The sequence below is a fragment of the Malaclemys terrapin genome, chromosome 7, assembly GCF_027887155.1.
Source record: "Malaclemys terrapin pileata isolate rMalTer1 chromosome 7, rMalTer1.hap1, whole genome shotgun sequence".
Classification (NCBI taxonomy): domain Eukaryota; kingdom Metazoa; phylum Chordata; order Testudines; family Emydidae; genus Malaclemys; species Malaclemys terrapin.
This window is the reverse complement of record NC_071511.1, coordinates 109,427,818-109,444,505: the sequence shown is the minus strand read 5'-3', so window position 1 is coordinate 109,444,505 and position 16,688 is coordinate 109,427,818. Positions and strand designations below refer to the sequence as shown.

Sequence of the window (16,688 nt, the reverse complement as noted above, 5' to 3'; positions counted from 1 at the left end):
CTAACTTGTATGGGCTAGTCTAGACTGGGAAATTACATTGTGTTAGCACATAGTGTTTAACAACAAGTTTGATGCCATAACTCCTCAGGTTCCTGTTCTAACACCATGTAACTTCCTAGGATAAACAGAGCTGTTAAAGACATGATGTGTCTCTAAAATTTTTCCTATTGAACTCTTCTGTGGATGCTTATAGAGCCCTTCCTTTCAACGGAAAATCCCTACAGCTAACTTTGTTTTTTAATTTAAATTGCCTTTTTACAGCAAAATTCATGCTTTGAGGGCAGCCTCAGCAACTCTGAGCAAATCCCCAGGTGGATGCTACAGAGCTGTGCAGTTCTTGCCAAAGCTCTGCCCTACTTTTCCACAAATAGCACAGCACGTGACCGTGCATTTCCTGGTTCCAGTCCTGCAAAGAGCTCTACAAACCTGGATCATTATTTGAATGTGGAGTCTCACTGAGGTCAACGTGACTTCCCAGCTGAGTAAGGGTCATGCTTTTCTGACCCCTCGACAGGACTGGGGGTAATAGGGGCAACATTGGGCCAGTGAGACTAAGTACAGTGTTCATTAAGGGTGGACTTTACATTAATTGCTGGAGTCACTTTTAACTTGGGTTTCACTTTGTTTTTGTTTAGATGGAGAGGTTATAAATAACTAATTTGTATTTTGGGGGGTTATCCCATCACTTCCCCATTTGTTATCAACTTTTGGACTTGAGCTTTCTCCCACCCCAGCACACAACCCTATTTGCAATACACTTTTCCAAAATGCAGCAATTAAAATCGACTTTACAGAACACAAACAAACAAATGTAAAAGGGATATTTTGAATACGCATTTCAGGTGAACTAAACACATGGTTATTTTGTTTTGATAGACAGTCATATGTGGCTCATCATTCAAATAACAGCTACGGCTCGTCTCATTTCATTAGCTTGATTTGGCTCTGGGAAGGAATGGATCAGCTTTTCAAATCACTTTTAATCTGCTTATTTTGGTTAACCTCTTTTCAAGAAGAAAATTCAAAGCAAGATGTGACTGTTATTTAAAATATGGACTAAGCATAAAAGTATCATTTTGCTGATTGTTTTACAGAAATTGCACAATATTAGGGCAATCATGTGCTGCATGATAGACTATTTTGTGAGATTTTTTCAGTCTTAAGAACTGAATGAATGTCCCTCACTTTGTATTTGACGTGCGTAGGATTGGGTAGCTATCTTTAAAATGAGGGCCTCTCAACTTTTTCCTAACCAACCTAACTTTCCTGTGACGTTTAAAGTAAAAATAAACACAAGCCAATCAAAAGAGAGAGAGGAAAAAAAGGAAGAAAATTGTGTCCCGTTTTCCGCCCCCGCCCCCCCCCCGACATTAATCAAACTGCCCATGGCTCCAGATCCTAAATGAAAATGTGACCCTTGATATAATTCATGGTTGGTAAAGTACTTTAGGATTATTGTGAATAAAAGATGCTGTACAAAATCAAATTCTCCTCTCTTCCTTTTATATTCAAATGGCAAATTAAAACATTAGAATCAGCATTTGAACTGCTTGGTTGTATTGAATTTATTGCTTGGTTATTTTTGTTTCATAGAGTCAATAATAATGCAAGAGCCTCAAACAAAATAGTACAAGAGATTATATGGCTTCTAAGTGTGTGTGAAGTGGATCTGTATTGCATTTTGCCATGATATAGAAGTGCAGCTATTTAATAGCCTTGTTATTCAAGTAAGCAATTAGCAACTATAACATTTGCAAACACAGCTTTTCTTTTCATTTCTTTTATAGGAAAATAGTTTCAGAATATGAGAAGACGATTGCTCAGATGATAGGTAGGTGTTACTGCTATGGAATATGCTTTTGTAGACTCTGAAGAGAGCACAGAAATATATTTATGGCTGGAGGCCTAATTCTGACCTTGGATACACCTGTTGAACTCCTATTGACATTCATGGGAATTGTGTATACATCTGAGGGCAGAATTATGTGCTGCTAGTTTAAGCAGAAACTATAATCTGAAGCGTTCAAGATTGTCCCAGATTTCTCACCAAAAGCAAGCTATTCCATAGAAAATATGTCCAGAATGCACAACTATTTTGGCTGAGATTCAAGAATATCTCTCGCAGAAAGGCATTTGTGTCATTTAACTTACTCTTATCAGACACACACAACTTTTTTCTTAACTACCAGTACCAAAACTTGGTTCTTCACACCAGCAGAGGCCATTTTTTGTAGGTACATTTATCCCAGCAAAAACATGAATTAACTCCACTCCCAGATCAGAGATCACTAGGGGCCAAACCCTGAGTGACTTACTGAAGTTAAGGGGCTTTTGAAATATAAATTATGAGAGGATCTATCCCTAGAAAAGCTGGGAAATATCTGTTCACAAAATGTCTTGCAAATAAAAGATTACTTACAAAGTTTCTCAAAAACAGAAATTGCAAGACTCCTGGACTCTGCTGGCATTTTAGGCCTAGCTCAAAAGGCCCTGTTTTGAAAAGCCTTCTTTGGAGGACCTCCTAACCCTTATTATCTTCAGATTCTGGCTTTCTTGTTATAGAAGGTTCTCAGCTTGCGAGGCGGGGCAGAGTGGCTAGTTTTGTGTCCAGCAGGATGCTTCATTTGGAGCTTTGTCTCCGAGAGCCAGGAAAGGTAGGCCAATCGGAGATAAACTTATATCTATTTCTTTTGGAATGTGAGCTTCAGAAGGGAGGTCAGCTCACACTAATGACTTCATCAAAGAGAGGGGAAAGCGGTTGTATTGTAATGTGCTCAGAGGATTTCTGCTGTCTTTACAATATAACATTATTTATAGCAGAGAATGGTCATGGGAAGTACCCACTAAAGCTCTATATGTGTTGCATGTAATGTGTATGTGCCTCTATCTTACAAATAGACTGATAATGAGAAAAGTTTTCATAACATCTACTAGAGTATTATCATTGACTCTTTTATAAATGTCATTGCGTTACCCTCTGTTGAAACTGGCACTTTCCATTTTTTATGTATCGTACTGCATGACACCAAATGTTTTGTTTATTTTTATCATTTCTTCTACATTAATATCGCTAAAATTAGAGTAATATGTTCATAATGTTGGCACTTCCCCACATATACTGCATAGATCTATGGGCTGGATGTTGTGGAAGGAGTAAGTGAGTAAGAAGCTCAGAACATGAGTTAAACATATTTCATTTAAACCAGTGAATTATAACAGACTTGCTTGTTTTTGCCCAAAGCAAAATAACAACAATAATAATAATGATTAATAATTTGACTATTTGTGCACTGACAGATCTCAACTTCTTTTCATGTAAATAGTAGAACCTTAGGGAGATACATTCCCTCCCTGATTTCATTCACTGCAGCATTGTGCGTCTCTCGCCATTCATGTGAAAAATGTAAATAAACATTGCAAAAGTGACTTCAGAATAAGGTCTTAAACTCCTCTTCAGGGAATGCTGACCTAACTTCTCTTACCCTTTCGAATTTAAGAGCTTTAAATCCCCATTTAATTTGGATTGTCTTTACCTGGTGCCCTGCCATTTGTAATGCACATTTTATAATAGCAGAAAATACATTGGGCTGAATTCTCCACTATTTTACACTTGATTTGTGCTGGTGTGTCTCCAGTGAAGTTGGTAGAGATGCAACAGCATAAAACTGGCTCAGTGCTGTGGAGAATCAGCCCCTAGAGTCTTCAGAATGTGACTTTGCTGATTTCTTATACAATCTGAAATTGCTTCCTGTTTTTCATGTCCAAGAGTCATATATCCCAGGACTGAGTTGGCTTTTCCCTGTGTCAAATGTTTTCATCCAGTATCCCAGATAGGTCTTCTTTTTAGGGTTTTGCAGCACATAGTCAGGGAGACTGAGGATATATTTCCATTTTTTACGTTCCTGTACTTAAGTCTGTATTCAGCCTCCACACAGAAATGAACTGCCACAACAGGAACTTAGAAAATTCTTCAATCTCACCTGGCCATACATTTGGTCAGATACTACAGCTGTCCTTTTCTTCCAAGCCAGTTTGAATAGTTAACCATCAAAATATTCTTTTTCAGTGACTAATATTTCAAGTTCTACTTTTAAGCTATTTAGAGCACTTTATTTTCTACCTGTTGGAGGGGACTACTTATTTCCACTTACACAGTAATTTCAGTGTGACATAATTTTTGTTCAGTTAGTCTTGGAGCTGTACAAAGGGACCTTGGTCTGTGACTATGGCTCCTAGCAGTATGGTGGTAATAATAATAACAATTATTATTAATTATTATTATTATTATTATTTAAATTAATGATGCAAGAATGTACAGCACAGGAATTTTATAGAAAAGGGACGCTGTAGGTAGTAGCAAATGGGTGCCCATTACAGATGACTTACTTTAAACTGCACACACAATTTTTCAGATTGCAGCTTACTATGTTGTTAACACATTTAGCCTTTGCCTGAAGGTGAGCATTCAGTGTTTGAAATTTATAAATAAAATATAATTTATTAGCTGTACATCTCAGTCAAAGCTGCTCCTATCTATTTATTTTATAACTAGCCTGTTAAGGCACCCAGGACTAGGATGCTTGAGCTCCTTTCGCTGACACACTATCAATTTTATATCATGTAATGTTTGGTGAATGAAAATTGCTGTCAGTGAAATAGTGTCACCGTGGAGTAAATTCTAAGGAACTGCAGCTGTTTTCTTTATCATTATTTCCAACAAATGAAGAATAATTAAAATTTCTGGTCTCTGATCACAGAGCAAACAGTAAGATCCTTATACTTTGAATTCATACAAGTTGACGATGCTTGTTAGATGGTGTCTAATCGTGTCAAAACAGGATCTGTAGCAGATATTTAGAAGCATGGCTCTAAATTATGTTATTAATTTTGGATAAAGATGAGCTCACTTAATTGAATAAGGAATAGGGTCATTTAGTGTGTAGAAAAAAAGCTGATGGGCAATATACTATACTTGTACTCGTGAAAAGCCAGGTGTGCATTGTTGTTGCAAGCAATGCTGCCTTAATGATAAAACAAAATAAGGAAAATAGTGTACTTCAACATGAGTACACTCACCTGAATTGTTTCTATTTATGACTGAACCCTTCTGATCTCTTTATAAAACCATCTACTAGAAGTCGACTTAATTACAACTGAACCTATTTCTCTAATCCCTTTGAAGGAATACTCAATTAGGTCAATAGGTCCTAATAGAGCTTTTCTAGAATGTCTTGTCTCTATATATAACCCATTAATGGGGATTTTACCATTGACATCAATGGGAGCAGATCCTAAATTTGCTAGTTTATACATGTAGGGACAAATATTGCTCTATTTAACTCATCCAAGAAGTTCCATTCCGTGATCTATATTGTGTGGGTGAGAGCACTGTCGCTGTCAATACATAGCTCCATACCCAACTAGCGCTTTTTGCATTTATGTCTTTGCTTCCTTTTTCATTAAATTAATTCCAGTTTGCCTCAGCATCTATTGCATGTTTGTACACATGCGCATGCGTGCGCACACACACACACTCTTAGCATGCTCTGTTCATGAGAGGCTCATAGAGTGGACTAGTAACAGTGTTGCAGATCAGGAATGGGGGTGCATCAGCTGAACTGTGTAGGAGAGCTTACACTGCCCTTGTTTTCACTGTGTTGGGCTCAAGTCAATTCTCCATTATAAAATTCACCACTCGGCAATACTTATGTGGTAACTTGTCCTGGCCCTTTGTAGAAGGATGCATTTCACCAATGGTCCTTTGCTTTCGTGAGCATCATATTCATCTATAATTTTTTCCCAAAAGGTCCATTTTGTGGTTACTTTTCACCATTGCACTGGAAATGTATTTGTAATTTTTCTCTCCAAAAACATATTCATATATTTCAAAGTTAAAAGATGTTTTTTAAAATCTCATTATAAAAACAAAAGAATGTTATGCTTTCTGCATTACAGGTTGTTGAGCATTAATTTATTTCTGCTTTCCTAACAAATTCCCTGATTTTCTATTTTGCTTCCATTTTTTTTGCTTCTTGCTATTTGCTTGCAAAACAAATAAACAGGCAAACCTGGTAAGTAATGCTTTTCACCAACTTTGACATATTGCTTTTTTTTTTTTTTTTTTTGCTTTTATTCTTTGTATTTGCCTCATCCCCATTAAATAACGCAAATATTAACTGACATTGAAAATAGGTTTGAAAGATATTGGGTAATATCTTTCTTTTGCTAGTATCTGTTTTTCTCCGGTTCTTTCAATAAAAATACATTTTTAAGTATAAAGGAGGATTTTCTTATTTGTGAATTGTGGACAGTATTTTCAAGTGATGTGGAAGCCATTTTAATTAAGGAATTATATAAGCTTGTCTAGACATATTTATTTATAATTGTCTAACTAGGATTTTGCTGGCAATTTATTAGCTGCACAGTACTACTGAGCAGAGAAGTCACTGAAGTTAAGTGATAGAAAATCTTCCAATTAGGTCTTCCAATCTCACCCCAGGCTATGCTGGATTAGTTTCCACAGTGTATATTCACACTTTGTCCAACCCTGTTTAAAATGTCTCAAGCAATGGGGCTTTCAACATTTCCCTTAGGACACTGTTCTTAAGTTTCCTAGAGCTCGTGGTCAGGAAGCTTTGTCCTGATAGTCTACATTTTCTTTATAATTTTATCCAGTACTGCCTTGTACCACCTAAATAATTCCTCTCCTCCTTTGGGATCTAAGTTTGGGACCCGGCCAGATGTTGGCATGAAGGCATGACAGGGACAGCATGCAAGACATGAGGGAGATGAAGTGAACACCAAATGTCACTCTCTTCTAATCTCCACTGGCCAACTAAAGGGGGTAGGGGAGTGGGGTGATCAGCTTTGGTGGGAGCTGGTCCAGCCCTTCTTGATATAGGGAAGGTTGTCAAGATTCGAGGTGGAGGGAAAGGAGCTTCCTTTATGAATGTGAAGAGATGTGTCACCGTGTGTGGTGAATTCTTTACAGTGCAGATTGCCCTAGAAACAGAAGGAGAAGGAAGTCACTGAAATATCATAGGGATTAAGGTAATTGCTGACACTGAAAAAGGCAAAATTTTGTTTTCTTGAATGTACATTAAGGGTTCGATCCTGCAAACAGTCCCACACATATGGACACTTATTCCCGCATGGAATCATAAGGAGGTGAGATTTGGTGCAGGAAAATGGGCCTGTACCTGCAGATCTGTTTCAGGATCAGGGCCTTAAGTGGCATGTGATCCTTAAAAAAACAAAACAGAAATAAAAACTATCATTATGATGGGACTTCAGCAGAAGACCCCTGAGAAGACTAGGAAGATAAATGAGGGATAAAAAATGGAAATGGTTCTCCCTTTATTCCCTTGTGTCTATAGATATTCACAGCATTTCTTTTAGAGATCACAGTTGAAACAGGTACTTAGAATTTCTTAACAGTGTTTTCTAAAATATTATTAAAGGGAAATTCTGAAAAGTGACATGGTATTGTGGATTTCAGTGTTTCTCAATGGTTTCTCCTTATCAGATGTGTACAGTTTACAAGTGAAAGAATGTTATTTTAGTTCCCACGCTAGCTCACTCACCATGAGAACCACTCTGGTTTTGCATCTCATACATCACCCATAATAAAAAAAAGTTTGCAGGCCAAATTATGCCCTCAGCCACACTTGTTTAATGCCAGTGCTGTCAGTGAGTTTGCACAAATGTACTGATTGGAACTTTGAAAACCATTTTCAGTTGATGGACAAGATGGAAAACCAGCTCATTTTCTCTCAACTGCATTGGCTCAGCAGGGCTAACAAAATAGGCAGTAGAAACCTCTGAATACCCAGGAGGAGCAGATGATCCGAGTATGAGAGTGCCATTTCTATGTCGTCACGTTTCCGAGTTGAACTGCACTTCAAAAAGTTAATTTCAAACTACAGCCTCAATTCAAATTAAAAATTGAATTCTGTGCCATATCTGAGAACACAGTAGGGCTAAATTGTTTTCTGTAAAAAACACGCTGGAAAGTTGCAAGAGAACGTGTTACCTCATCTAAACTTCCATAACAGATTTAAGAAAACAATATAAAACTATCTTTCACAGTTGTGTTTTCTTTACCATGTGTAACTATTCATAATGGACTTTGAAATATGGAACGTTGGAATCGTAGCTTGTGGTATGAAAAGTGAAGCATTTTAATAAACAGAATATCCTCTCCTGTATTTGCGAAGAGGTGCCAGTTTGAGTCATCACCTGGAGAAAAGAGTGGTGGAATATTTTGTATAGAATCAGGCTCTTCCCTGACGTCATTCCTGGTTTTGAAGTTACAGAGATGAGAAGATCAAAAAAGATGCTGTTGTACTTGACTCCTATGTTTATCATAGAACTGAACTTAGAAAATATAAATCTGGTGCCAAGTTTCCTGACTTGCATTGGCCTACAATACACAGCAAAATCATATCTCAATTCTACATAAACTGAAGGCCTAATTTCTCAGGAGTAATTAAATGAAGCCAGCAGTTTGTATTGGATTAATCACTATGCCAGGAGGCATTAGGATTGAGCATTACAAAAAATGTATGCCACATAACAATATCGTGCAGAAATTTAACTTACTTACTGTTAGCTCCTCTTTGGTGCAAAAAGGGAGAATCCAACCTCTCTTTCTTTAATGTGAACTGAGTTCAAAGTTATATAAATCATCAGTGTCAAGATATGATCACATTTGTTTCTCACATCAAAAAATAAAATCTATTATAACTAGAGAAATTATACTGAGCATAGGATTATGCCTCTGTATAATGCCTTTTCTGGATCCAATACAAACACTTCACTATTAATACAAGCTATACAGCAGAGTATCATAAAAGCTACAGGTGATAGTCATTCAGTGTTCTTAACATAACCCATTCTATACTCTTGCCTTTTTACAGAGGATGAACAGAGAGAGAAATCTGTCTCCCATCATACTGTCCAGCAGCTAATAGTGGAGAAGGAACAAGCTTTGGCAGACCTGAACTCTGTGGAGAAATCACTGGCAGACCTTTTTAGGAGATACGAAAAAATGAAAGAGGTTCTGGAGGGATTTCGGAAAGTAAGTCAAAGTTAAAGATAGTGCAGTTTAAACTCTCATCCTTCCAAAAAACTAAAGAAACTCTCTTGTAGGTATATACAAATATTACTTACTTTTAGCTATGGTCATTGTTTTGTGTCTTTTGTCCAAGTTACAAATTGACATTAGATTGTAATGCAGGGGGCGGGGGGATGTATGTATGTATGTGTTTATGCTTGATTATGAAGGAATAGCTCCAGAAGTATTAGAGTATTATTGAAGAACAACTTTGTATATGCTACATAGCAACTGCACTACATATCGTGTTCATGGTGATTTGAATTATCTATTTATTAAGAGATGGCTCACACATAGCTAGCATTGTTGGCATTCCACCTATAAGTCTTCTGATTGAGGACCATGTCTTCTTATAAGTTTGTACAAGGCTTAGGGCAGTGGGGGTCCCAAACGTGTAAAACAAATAATTTCACTCAAGTACAACATACGAAGTGCAGTATTGTAACATTTTGGCTCATAAAATATTGCCTCAGATGACGTGTGTGTGTGTGTAGCAATATATTGCTACAGGAGTTTAAATCCTGTAATTTCACCAGCACAGACTGAAAACTGTCACCTTGTTTACTGATATGCCATTGACACTTCAATCTGCTCATTTAAGAATGAAGACGTGTTAAAGAAATGTGCCCAGGAGTATTTATCACGAGTAAAGAAAGAGGAGCAGAGGTACCAAGCACTCAAAGTTCATGCTGAAGAAAAACTGGACAGGTAATTGCTTGAGTGTTTACCTTTTCAGGTGTTTAGATTACAGGAACATCCTCAATAGACAGGCCTAATATTTTATGACTTGCAGCACTGTATGCTTATATTTTACCTTACTGAGTACATGTTCATCTGAGATGGGGAGGGCCTAGGCTAATAAATCACCAATAGCTTTTCTTTATTTTTTTTTCTGTGGGGAGGGGGGCAAATCCATGGCCACAAGTGAGCACTAATCACCAACACTATACTAACTGATCACCGAGAACAAGGCAAAACTAGTTGGTAAACTACAATGCTGCGCTATGAAATGGACTGTATGAAGGGCCTCCTCCAGCATTCCACAGTATGGTTGCTTTGTCTCGGAGCAGATAAGCATGCTGGCTGTCAAACAGAGCTTTCAAAGGGCATATTCAAAACAATTACAAGAGTGGCCACTTGACTTAAGGGGATTATGGGACGTTTCCGGAGGCCGATCAGAGCACAGTGATGCAATACCTCATTCACACTGATGCCGGGGCACTCCAGCGGGGGCGCATCAAACATTATTCTACTCGCTGAGGTGGAGTATCAGGAGCGCTCTAGCAATGGAGTCAGAGCGCTCTACGTGCCTTGCCAGTGTGGACGGGTAGTGAGCTAGGGCACCCGGGGCTCCTTTAATGCACTGTAACTCGCAAGTGTAGCCAAGTTCCTAGTGCCCACTTATGTTTAAGTCTTATGATAATTATCTGAACTAAGACACACAAGAGATATTTCCAAAATGTTAACACCCAAATTGACCTATGTTAAAAATGAAGTGACATTTGGGTTCACTTCTCCAATGCTCTCCCAGCTTCGTCTAGTCCATGGAAATCAGAGGTGGTCATGGTCAGAGGCTTATAAAGAGCTTCAAGTGAAATCAGTTTTGTGGCATTAGAACAGTTAACTCAGGATGAAACAGTTGATAAAAAGAGCTTCACAGTCTCTATTCAAGGGAGGCCCGGAGTAGTGAGACAGAAATATCTTATTATCTCAGTGAAAGGTGACTGTAAAGTTTCAAGGGCACATTCAAAGTGGTGCCCAGCAACTGCCCATCCACATTCACCCGCCACATCTATTTTAGCTGCTGTTGTCCTTAGTCCTCTCCTTTGCAAGAATTAACATTCACCAGAGCAACCTGTATTTCTATAGAGCCAATGCTGAAATTGCACAAGTCCGAGGCAAGGCTCAACAAGAACAAGCAGCATATCAGGCCAGTCTCCGTAAAGAGCAGCTGAAAGTGGATGCATTGGAAAGAACACTGGAACAAAAGGTAATTTAAGCATTTCTGTACTAAAACTCAGTTACAGTGATGCAGTTTGCCAGCATCAGTTGCTCTAAAGTAATGCAGTTAACCTGTCTGACCAAATTTAGAATCACAGAATGCTCCCATGACGACGATGATGATGATAATTTGCAGGCTAAATCAGAGAAAGAAAATTGTGTGTATCATACATGCATGCATTGTGTTATATGCTGACTTACAAATTGTGTATTTTCCTGTTAGTCTTTCATTAAGCTATATCTGTTTCCGTTTCACTGAAAGGTTTTTTAGTGCACAGGAATTGTGGTTAATTTTTAGAATGTTAATTGATTTATTTGTTTGTCATTTCCTTTGTTTTTAAATCATGTACTTGCACCAGCTTTTATCTTTTTTTTTAAGTCACACATATTTATTGGGATTTACAGAACTAGCAGCGTCAAAGTTATTAGCTGTCTGTCAGCTAGGACCCCTAGCTACTTTTCAGAGAAGAACCATGCTTTGGCAGTGTTGCCAGACCATATGGGGATGCGGAGGTAATAGAGGCCGAAGGCTGGTCTACACTACCACAGTAAATCAATCTACGTTACGCTACTTCAGTTACATGAATAACGTAATTGAAGTTGAGATAGTGAGATCCATTTACTGCAGTATCTTCACTGCGCTGTGTCGACGGGAGACACTCTCCCGAGGACTTCCCTTACGCTTCTCAGGGAGGTGGAGTATACAAATCGATGTGAGAGCGCTGTCCCATCGATTTAGCATGTCTTCACCAGACTCGCTAAATTGACACTGCTGCATTGATTGCAGTACTATCCATTTCTATCTTTCTTTTGTTATTTGTGGTGAAAAAGATTTTTTTCCTAAAATCACATAATAATAAATGCAAAAGATGCCTTATGTTTATATTTTAAAAGATATTTTTGCACTATTAATTTGTTTTGTTTGTTTTTTAGAATAAAGAGATAGAAGAATTAACGAAGATTTGTGATGAACTGATTGCCAAAATGGGGAAAAGCTAACTTTTAACCAAATTTCTGGACTTCAATATTAAGTGCAATATGACCATTGGCACACTGATGTCCATATATTGATGTGGACAGGTTGTATTTTCACTTTTTCGTATGCACTACTGTATTTTCTTTCTAAATAAAGTTGATTTAATTGTATGCAGTACTAAGATGACTATCAGAATTTCTTGCTATCGTTTGCATTTTCATAGTATATTTCATAGCAAGTTGATCTCAAAGTTCCTGTATCAGGGAGATGGTCAAGTTCTCTAATAAATTACAAGTTGCTTATCCTAGCCTTCCCTTCGTACATGAGTTCCCATGTTGGATGTCTTTTGGATTTAATATAAACATGTATTACTTGCATGGGGACTCTTGCCTTAAGGAGTGTAAACTTGATCTGCATTTGCTGATTTGTAAAATAAAATGAAAAATGAAAAAAAAATGCATGTCTCAAATAAAATTCTCTATTGTAAATAAATTTTTTCGTTGAAATTTGAAAATAAGCATGATTTTATTTACTCGGTGCTTTCTCTACATGTAATGCCAGAAACGTGGTAAGGGCAAATGCCATTTCTGCTCAAGTAATACACATATGAGCAACTTTACTCACATGAGCAGTGCCATTGTATCTAATGGGACTGCTCACAAGAGTAAAATTACTCAGGTACGTAAGTATTTGCAGATTTGAGCCCGACAGACATGTTCAGATGGCCGTAATCCTACAAGGTGCGGAGCACTCTGATCCTGACCCAGCAAACCACCTTCACAGGTGTGTAATGGGACTACTCATATGAGTAACATGTTGCAGGATCCATTTTTATGAGGTGGCTTCTATTAAGTATATTTAGGGTAAGTAGTGAATACATTTTCTTCCTGATATTACTTTAAGAATTTGCCCTATGGAAATGGACAAGTACATCTGGTTAGAAGTATAACCAGAATAAGCTAGATAAGTAGCATTCTGCACACCTCTTCATCCTCTAAGTCATCCTCTATAGTGGATTAGGTATGTAAGACAAGCATTAGGACTTTAATGACAGACAAACTGCTTTCTTTGTCTAATGGTACATCTCTTGGATATCCATGATGAAGACAATCTTCAGCCTGGTTCTTCTCAGCTTGCTTTTTGTAATCAAAAGTAAGTAATTTCAGTCAATTCTGTTTATGGTCTCTGATATCAGACACATGCAAAGAGTGCAGCATCTTTGTCATTAATCTTTTCCAGTCTTGGTTTTCCATTGGTTTTGTGTGCTATAAAATTAGTTTGTTTATGTGGATAACAGAGCAGAATTTTATCTAACACAATTATTGTAAAATACAATCTTTCTACTAATAGATTTTTAATGCATGTTTCCCAGTGGACAGCGAGAGCACCTTGTTGTTTTTGCAAGTTTTAATTCAGTTGTTTAAAGTGCTTATCAAATTCATGCTTACCTTTAAAACTACCATACAGTTTATACTATGGATCAGCACTGGGAGGAATGAGTCTTAATATTTCAAATGAATGGATACTTTGGGAGAAAATTAGCCCTGGTATCATAGTGACAGGTCGGTGTATAGATCTGGGGTGTGTAATCTTTTCACAGTACTGTAAACTGAAGAAGACAGCGATGAAAAAATACATGTTATACTTTTGGTTTGTTTTAGTGGAATTCGTTACCTAACTGTACAAAAAGGTGTGATGCCAATTACAGTACATTAAATAATCTTAGACGTTTTATTACATGCAAAATACCAAAACCGAAGCAATGTATGGATTGTATGCCTTTAAAAGCAACCTTGAGATCCAAATCTGAGAAATAAAACTTAACTGGATTTTGAAAAATCCTTAGACACACTGTAAGTTAAAAGTTCCGTGTAACTAAATTAGCCATTTTCAGTGTTTGCTTCAGACAGAAATAAAACCAAGAAATTGAACAGTTGCTTTTAAAATATCTTAAGAAGCTCAGGAGCGATACCTATATAAAGTAATTTTTCCTAATGGCAGGTGAAGCACTGCAATGTTATACTTGTGCCGGTTCTAGTGATGAAGAATGTAACAGACAAGGCACTCAGCAATGTCCAGGGCTCTCAGATGCATGTGCAGTCATCAGAGGACAAGCAAGTAAGTAGTTACAAAATTGTAATCAAAAAGTATCAAATGTATTAATTTCTGTCAAGAGATACCTGTGAGAATTAAATTACCAATTCGGTAGAAGAGGCTAGTTGTGAGATGATGAGAAAATAAAAGTAGTTAAACAAGTTCTTTTTTTTTAAGTTCTGTTAATAAAGCTTAATTCTTATCATGTATGGAATAGCAGAAATGTGACAAATAGTAATATAGGTAGCTATTAAATTCTTCTTATTAATGCTCTATAATAATGCACCACATAGATGTGCAGTATTGTAGATGAGATAAAATAACAAGTGTTGGAATTAATTAATTTATGCTTATAAACTCATACTTAGAAGAATGTCATAGCATCAGAATGATTGCTTCTTATGATGCTTATCTCTTCATTATGTTTGATCACTGGATGTTTAGATTCATGTTACTAAGACAGTGAAACAAGTAGGCAAACTTGAACCTCTTGATACGTTTTGGATTAAATGTGGCTCTGTTGTAGGTGGTGTTATGAAGTCCTGTTCATTCAAATCATTCTGTGAACGGGCAAGAAGGGATGGATCCAAAGCACCTGGAGTGAGCGTTCACTGTTGTTATTCAAACAACTGTAATGCCAAAAGCCTGGGTTCAAGAAACACCATCTCCTTAAGCCACTTATCGCTCCTTGTCTCTGCAGTGTTGTGGCATCTGCTGTTTAACTTGAAGTGAAAAACGCAACAGAACCCCAGTAAACCAACGCTACAAGGCTGCCTTTTTAGAATAAATGACTAACCAGGCCTAAGAATGTTGCTCACATATAATACAACAATTAGTGGAGGTTAGAAATATCTGAAAGGGAGTAGGTAAGTCTGGCATGAAAAGATGGAGGCTCAGGGGAAATGTACAGTGGCAGATAAAGATTAAGTCATAGTGTAAGCAACCTCCCTCTCCTGCCCCCTCTTTAGCCTAAGGAGCTTCTAGGGATAATATATAATGTTCCAATAGAACATACACATTATTACAGAACTTTTATACATGAATGTGATATTATACCTAGGAAAAAAAACAACCACCACCTTAGCTGCAAGTATAGCAGCCTTGTAGCATGGTAAAGACGGATTTACTTGTTTGAAATGCTTTTGAATTGTTGGCATAAGTAAATTAAAAAACAAACTGAAATGTTCAAAAAGAAGTAATTGAAAAATCTAATCAACCATAATGTATCTAACAATCCTTCAAAGAATGTTCATCATCGTTAACATTAATCATTCAAAACAAAGTCGGAGCGGGGGGGACAATGTATGTAAAGATTCTACATTACGGATATTTTCTGTAGACCAAGGTTACAATCTGAGAACCTTGCTATGAAACAGCAAAACAACATTAATCTGCAAAATGGTTTTCAACGGGTGGGCTTCCTTCCAAAAGATCAACTTACTCTATCACTAGATTTAAGGATAGTGGAGTTAATCCCAGTGTCCTAGCCAAATTATATCTTGAGTAATGACATGCTGCTTCTCTAAATGGCCTCTGCGATTTTAATTGGATATAGTATTCTTTGCTTCCTGTCCTAAATGTATGTATTTTAATAGTGTGTGGAGTGATCCCTGTATATAGAGCCTGATTCTCCTCTCATTGGCTTCAATGGGAATAGGAGCAAGACTATAATAATTTGTGATTAGTTTGCTTGTACAGCCAAGCATAAAGCACTTTGGGATCCTTGAAGATGAAAGGCACTATATAAACAGCAGGCAGTAGTAGTACTTCAACTATTGTGTGCGCCATAGCAACCTAAATATCTGATCTATCCATCCTGTGTACATTTTAATAATATAATATTTTTATAATATGCTTCCTTATTAGTACTTTCATAAAATATTCTCATAGCATAGTAGATCAGTGTCATTTCTCTCAAATGACAGTCCAATCTTGTTGCCATTGTCTGCTGTGGGAAAATGATTAGGCCCTGGTAGTATTTCTGATAGTATCAGTTGTTATACATACGGACCAAAAATTTCAAACGTGAGCTCCTAATATTAGTGGTTTGACTTTCAGAGGTACTGAGTACCATGGCTGTTGTTAATTTATACGGAAGTAGCAGATGCACAGTACCTCTGAATATCAACCTACTTATGTAGGTGCTTAATATTCATAGATTTTAAAGGCCAGAAGGGACCATTGTAATCTTCTGGTCTGACTATCTGCATAACACAGGCCATAGGACTTTGCTGAGTTAATTCCTGCTTCAAATCCAATACCTATAGTTAAACAAGGGTATATTTTTAATATGGATTTAGAGATCTAACTTTACAAAATCATTGAAAAAAATTGGTCTTTGTGTTTCTGGAACTCACTAGACAAATTGCAACTGTACTCACAATAAAATTTAAAATTCACTAGATTTCCAGTTTTGTTTCTTGAGCAATTTGTTGAAAATCATTGCAAGACAATGCTTTATTTATTAGGCGTCTGCAGACATCTACAAAACTCCCTTAGTTT

The 16,688-nt window shown here is 37.1% G+C and overlaps 1 protein-coding gene across 13 annotated transcripts in view; it reads left to right on the top strand.

The window, feature by feature from the left end:
• The window catches only part of TACC2 (transforming acidic coiled-coil containing protein 2), a 186,740-nt gene extending 174,478 nt beyond the window's left edge, over nt 1–12,262 (top strand). For all 13 annotated transcript variants that reach the window (XM_054033671.1, XM_054033674.1, XM_054033666.1 and 10 more), the window contains 5 exons: nt 1,788–1,831; nt 8,919–9,079; nt 9,717–9,823; nt 10,985–11,105; nt 12,050–12,262. In XM_054033671.1, the coding sequence (XP_053889646.1) occupies nt 1,788–1,831; nt 8,919–9,079; nt 9,717–9,823; nt 10,985–11,105; nt 12,050–12,115 (499 nt within the window). In that variant the 3' untranslated portion in view covers nt 12,116–12,262. The remainder of the gene's footprint in view (nt 1–1,787; nt 1,832–8,918; nt 9,080–9,716; nt 9,824–10,984; nt 11,106–12,049) is intronic.
• The last annotated feature ends 4,426 nt before the right edge of the window (nt 12,263–16,688 follow it).